The following is a 6,593-nucleotide window of genomic DNA, read 5'->3' as shown; positions in this document are numbered from 1 at the left end:
ATGGAGTGTACGGCTGCAATTTTATCTCAAACTCCGTAACACTGATAAACCATGAGTGGAACACCAGATTGGACAGGATGGAATGTGAAAAGGTAACCAGTCTTTTTTTTTTTTGCTTTTTGGGTCACACCCGGCGATGCACAGGGGTTACTCCTGGCTTTGCACTCAGGAATTACTCCTGGCGGTGCTCAGGGGACCACATGGGATGCTGGGAATCGAACCCGGGTCAGCCACATGCAAGGCAAACGCCCTACCCGCTGTGCTATCTCTCCGGCCTCAAAGGTAACCAGTCTTAATTAACAAAATATAAACACACAAAGCTTAACATGTAACAACATGTTAGTAATGTCATATAAGGGCTAAGGGCTCCTGTGAGATACAACAATCTTCAATAACTTTCTTCTAAGGAAACACCTTTTGATCATCCTTTTAGCAAGTGATAACAAACAATATAAAGTAAATTGAGGGCAGGCTCAAGGAGTGGTTAGGAAAATTGTATATAATGGTGGTGGGATTGGTGTTGAAATACTGAATGTCGGTAACTAAACTAATGACTTTAGTTATTTAAAAAATAAAATAAAATTTAGGGCTGGAGCAATAGCACAGGGTAGGGAGTTTGCCTTGCACGTGGCCGACCCAGGTTCAATTCCCAGCATCCCATAGGGTCCCCTGAGCACCGCCAGGAGTAATTCCTAAGTGCAGAGCCAGGAGTAATCCCTGTGCATTGCCAGGTGTGACCCAAAAAGCAATAAAATAAAAGGTAAAGGTAAAGGCCCTCCCGTTGATCGTCGATTTGCTCGAGCGGGCCCAGTAACGTCTCCATTGGAGACTTTGTTGTTACTGTGTCTGGCATATCGAATACTCTCGGTAGCTTGCCGGGCTCTCCGAGAGGGGCGGAGGAATTGAACTCGGGTCGGCCATGTTGGCCGCATGTAAGGCGAACGCCCTACCCGCTGTGCTATAAAATAAATTTAAAAATATCAACACTGGTTCCTAAAAGTCAATCCAAAATTTAAAAAAAATCAAATTTCACAAAATAAATACACAGAGGCAACTATAATAGTAATAACCTTTATTTAAAATATTCTTTAATCTAGGAAAGCTCACTTTACATGAGTTTCCAACTAAGGAAGTCAGAAACAAAGAAAATAAAAGCAGAGAAAACCCTCTGTAGAAAAAATACACAAGGAACATTTCTACATGTGAAAAAACAATAGACAGTCTTAACATCTGAATATCCAAGTCTTAGTCTTAATTCCATCTCTCCTAGTGAACACCACTATCAACCTTGAGATCTGATTTGTTCTTGTCATTCTTCACTGAGTAGATGAAATATGTTAAGGTGTCTTTTTCATTCACTGGAATTGACCTAAAGTGGCAACCAACTATCTACAAAGAAAAAAAAAAGACAATTATATTTACAGATTTTGTAAACTAGGGTTAAAAAACAACCACCCACATTCTTCAAAAGAAAAAGTTTAATGTGACAAGGGCTACTTCCCTTAAAAATATATATATTTAACAAGTATCAACAGAAAGTATGTAAGGTGCTATAAACAAGAGATAGTATGGTTTTCATTAAATATACACTAGGTATATAATTCCTTTTATCATGAATTTTATAATTGGAATCTAGATTAAGACAAAAATACTTTTATTTTTAAACTTTTAAATATCAATGAAATAAAGCTGAATGGAAGAGTCCACACACACACACACACACACACACACACACACACACACACACACACACACACACACGGGAGGGGGGCAGAATGGTTCTACAGCTGATACGGCGCCTGCCTTGCACGCTGCCAACCAGGGTGCAATTCCGAGCATTCCATATGGTCCCTTAAGCCCTGCCAGGAGTGACAGCTATGTACAGAGTCAGGAGTCCTAAGAATGGTTCAGTGTGACCCAGAAACCAGAAAATAAATTAATTAAAAAAGAAATGTTCCCATGCACTCATTTACTCCATCCTTTCTTTCATTTACAGTCCTTTTCATTATGGTTTCTTGATACTTGTTCTAAATAAAAATTATGGGTGAGTAAGAAGGAAAAGAGGAAAAGAGGAAAGCTTACTTCCTTCTTTGCCTTTTCTATTTTAATCTCACATGTCCACTCTCACTACCAGTAGACATATATTGGACTGAACTGGACAGCTGATATGCACATCTAGAAGATAAAGTTTCTCAAAGTTTTCCATACAACAATCACTACGATGACTATTTTAAAGATTGTAGTCATCCAACTTTGGAATCACTTATAAATTCCTGCATTTCTAAGTGCAGTTGACAAGTAAACAAGTAAATACAGTAAACAAGTATTTATGGCTTTATGGATCATAATTATTTCTCAGCTTTTGACAAGAAAAAACTCTAGAAACACTAGAACTTTTTTTAGATCAGATTATCAACGATTGTAGGCATGATTTTTTGTTTTGTTTTGTTTTGGGGCCGCACCGGGCGGTACTCAACACTCATTCTTGGCTAGTCTGTGCTCGGGGGACCATATGGACTGCAAGAGTGTCTGAACCCAGGTCAGACACATGCAGACAAGCAAGTGCCCTGCCCACTGCACTATTTTTCTGGCCTCAGCATTTTTATTGTAAATGATAAAACTGTAAGATATGAATCTATGTATATCATAATGTTGTGCACATACTTCTTGGTTCTATTATTTCCTGAGAAAAAAACCTGAGTGCGCGCGCACACACACACACACACAAATTCAACTTTTTAAAATTTTCAAAAGTCCTATACAAAAGCAAAGTAAAAGTTTGGGAAGGGTCCATGCATCTCTCTAGATAAAACAGCTCAACCAGTAAGCAACAGCAATATTATTGGGAGTCGTATCTGCAGTTCTTATCTGTAGTCCATAGAAACTTAAAATGTATTCCTAATGAAGGCATCAAAACGGTTTTGTTTTGTATCTCACCTGGTTGTTCAATAAATGTTTACTGAGCGAGTGAAATTTTAAAATCAACATATTTCTAGATGGAGAATAAAAAATTCCCACTCAAATATTTCTGAATTCACTATTAGTATTTAAAAATCTACACCCAATCCACTAAGTAGTCATCACCTAAAGGAACTTAAGCGGCAGACAACCAAGGCAACTAGGTTCCTCTAGTAATGAATTTTTACAGTTAAGCTCATCTATAATGTTATATACACTAGGTTAACAATTTCAATAGCAATTGAATGATGTTTTGTTTATATAAAAAGTTTTAAGTTGCTTGAAACTCATATACCTCAACAAGTTGTGCTTTATTAAGTCCTGGTCTGGTTGGTAGTTTGAAGTGTCTTTTATATCTCCTAAGTGTATTTACTTGTAACTGATACAAATCAACCTAGGGAGGAAAAAGAAAATATACAAATTAGTTCAGAAATTTGTTGAAAATTTCTTTGATATGCATGCATTTTAACTTCAAGTCAAGACAAATTTAATACTTAAAAACCTTTAACCAAAACTATGAATGTATTATTTTAATCTTCTGAGGATAAATAGTAAAATCAAAGGCATAACTTTTTTGGGGATACATGATGTGGCAGTGCCTGGGGGCTTCTCCTGGCTGCAGGCTGGGAGTACCAAAGAAAGCCATGGATTGAATCCAGGGCTCCAGACTTTACACCAACTCCTCAGCACCCCCACCAAAAAATTATAAGATAACATCAATATAAGAATTACCCAGTGAAAATATACATATCAGCCAGATGTATCACTGCATGCTAACAAGTTATATATTTTTTCTTTCATTTTCATATTTTTAAGTATTTGTAATCTTTGTTTACACTTTTCTATGAAAGTTCGTTCCAGAATGAACAGGTTGATTACATTTGCCATATAAAAGTTCATCTACCTCTGGGGTATCAATCTCTTGAACAGGCGAATCTCCTCCGTCATCATCACTCCCTTTTCTCTTTCTTCTGTTTCGAACACTCTGAATTAAGTTTTTATGATAATCACAAATATAAAGATGCCTTGCCTAAAAGAGAAATGTTTCAGTTATGATTACGGGAAGATGTGTCAATGTGTTAATGAAATACACAGGCCTGCCTGATAAATTATTGGAAAGGTCAAATAAGGTCAGTGTTAAAAAAAAAAAGGCTACATTTCCCCCGCCCCCTACCCTCGTTATGTCCTGCACTCAGTTAAAATAAACTGTACCTGGCAATACAGTTAAGAGGATTGTGGGGCTGGAATGGGGAAGGGTGCCAGGAAGAAAAGGGAGGGAGACAGAAAAGAATGATATATTCCAACGTTCTGGATTTCGTCATCGAATTGCAGTTGGGCTGAATCAGTCAGATCATGTATTTTTAACAAGCGAAATGATGATGTTCACAATTCACACTATTCAATAATAATTCTTCTACTTAAATATCTAGTTTCCGTGGCTTAGTATGTATGTGCTTCCTCATTTCTAATACCAACATCACAACACAGAAACAAAACTATCCATTTCTGCACATTAACTACTCATCTCATATCCCAACCATGGCTGAATCTGGGTTAAAAACGTTGCGTGTCAAATTAATACGTTTTCCCAGCCAGAGCAATGCAAAATCACTCCAGTGTACCTGATGAGTTTCTCAAGAACACCCTCCAAGAACTGTCTGAGTAGGTACCGAGTAGCACAAATAAAGTTTTCAAAAAAAAAAAAAAAAACCTTTTAGTCCTGTGCAGTCACATTCGAAATCCTGCTCTTTATACCTTACTGGATTACTCCATTTAAAAAAGAAAAAAAATTTTAAGTAAGGCTTTGGCAAAGGAAGTTCATTTGATTTCTAAAGTAAGTGCAAAAGAAAAAAAAAAAAAGAAAAACCCAAAAAAACCGTGCAAGCTGCGGGCTGGATTCTGACATCTTGTTATTCATTGACCGCCAGCTGCCGCTCTGGGAAACGGCCTCGGCTGTTTTTGAAAACCCTGCGCCGGGTCCGGAGCGCAGAGACGCCGGGAGGACAGAGCCGGCCGGGGCGGAGGGCGGCGCGGCGGCGGCGGCGGCGACGTGCAGCTCCCCGCGTGCCCGGCCCGGCCCGGCCCGCCGCAGCCCCGCTCCGCGGTCCATCCGGGTGGGGGCGGGGGACGCCGCCCGGGCCGGAGAGCTCCGGTCCCGGCGCGATCGCCACTTTCCCCGGACGGCGGGCGCCCCGGAACCGGGCACCCGCGTGCCTGGAGCGGGGGAGGGCGGGGGGCAGGACGCCAGCTGGGGCAGCAAAACAAAGGAGGCGGCTCCAGGCCCCCGGGAGCTGCCGGGCGCCGAGGCAAGTCCTCGGGGGCGCTGGGAGCCGCGGTCCCCTTTGTTTCGTTTCCCGATCGCGCAGGAAGCAGGAAGGGGAGCGCCAGGGGGCGAGCCGGGGCGTGCAAGTGCGAGCGTGTGTGCGTGTGTGTGCGTGTGTGCTGGGTGCACTGGGGGTGGCGGCCGGAGTTGCGACGACTTTGTTGTGGGCTTCCTCCTCCCACGGATCTCGCCCGGGTCTGCATCGGGGCTGGGGCGGCATCCGAGTCTCGGGCCCGGCGGGCAAGGTCGTCCCGCCCTCACTTACGCTCTTGTCCAGCTCGATCTTCACCTTCTTCTGCGAGATGCTCTTCTGGATCCTCTTGCTGAAGCTGGCGTTGCCCGCCGCGCGGCCGCACCGCTCGCCGTCCTCCCGCAGGCAGCACAGCTGCCCCGGGCCCGGCCCCGCCGCCCCCGGGGGCCCCGCCGCCGACACGGCCCCGGCGCCCGGCACCTCGGCCCCGCCGCCCGCCCCCGCCCCGTTCCCGGCCGAGGCGGCGGCCGCGGCGGCGGCCACCACGGCGGCCACGGCGGCGGCCGCGTCCCCGCCGCGGCTCATCTCCTCCGGCGTGAAGCCGTTCATGTCTCTGCAGAGCTCGGGGGCGCCGGCGCTGACAAGAGACCCCCGCTCCCCGGGCAGCTCCCCCTCGCTCCCCGCGACGCTGCGGGGGTCTCTCTGGAGCCTCCCCTGCGCGGCGGCGAGCCCCTCTGCACCCGAGCCCTCCGGCCGCACGCTCAGACGCCCGGCGTCGCCGGCCTGCGGGTGCCCGCTGGCGCCGGGACGGGGGGACAGTGCCGGGGGTCGGCAAGCAGCGGACTCGGGCGGCGCCGGAGCAAGATCCCCGATCTCTGTCACATGGAGACTCTTCAGCAGTTGGACCGCTGCGCCTCCGCCTCCCTCCGGCCCCCGAAGCCGCGCAGGCGCAAGGGGGGCCCGCTCCCGCCACGCCCCGGCCGCTGTGCCGCGGGGCATCACGGGAAATGGAGTCGGCTTCCAGGGGATTACCCGCAACTGCGGCGCCCGGCCTGTTGGGAGAACTACGTCTCCCAGCATGCCCCGCGCGGTGACGGGCCAGGGTGTGTGGATGTGTTTTTGTGTGTCTGTGTGTGTGTGTTTGTATGTGTGTGTGTGTCTGCGTGTGTTAAGCACGAGGAAAACAGGGGGCAAATCTCCGCCAGAGGTTTTCTGGCTTTGTGTACGTGTAAGTTTGTGTGTGTTAAGCACGAGGAAAAGAGGGGGCAAAATCTTCGCCAGCGCTTTTTCTGGCTTTGTCGTCTCTCCGGTGAAGTTCGGAAACGTCCCTGGGTTTTGGAA

The 6,593-nt window shown here is 46.3% G+C and overlaps 1 protein-coding gene across 1 annotated transcript; it reads right to left on the bottom strand.

Moving 5' to 3' along the window:
- Positions 1–1,057: 1,057 nt before the first annotated feature.
- Positions 1,058–6,196, bottom strand: SAP30 (Sin3A associated protein 30). Its single transcript, XM_056114102.1, has 4 exons — positions 5,547–6,196; positions 3,863–3,988; positions 3,254–3,352; positions 1,058–1,389 (listed from the first exon to the last, which is right to left on the bottom strand). The coding sequence occupies exons 1-4, from the start codon at positions 5,859–5,861 to the stop codon at positions 1,267–1,269; spliced, it is 663 nt and encodes a 220-aa protein (XP_055970077.1). The 5' UTR covers positions 5,862–6,196; the 3' UTR covers positions 1,058–1,266.
- Between the last annotated feature and the right edge of the window lie 397 nt (positions 6,197–6,593).

The sequence above is a fragment of the Sorex fumeus genome, unplaced genomic scaffold, assembly GCF_029834395.1.
Source record: "Sorex fumeus unplaced genomic scaffold, SorFum_2.1 ptg000024l, whole genome shotgun sequence".
In the NCBI taxonomy this organism is placed as follows: Eukaryota; Metazoa; Chordata; class Mammalia; order Eulipotyphla; family Soricidae; genus Sorex; species Sorex fumeus.
Note: the sequence above shows the minus strand (reverse complement) of the source record. Positions and strands in the feature narration are given on the sequence as shown.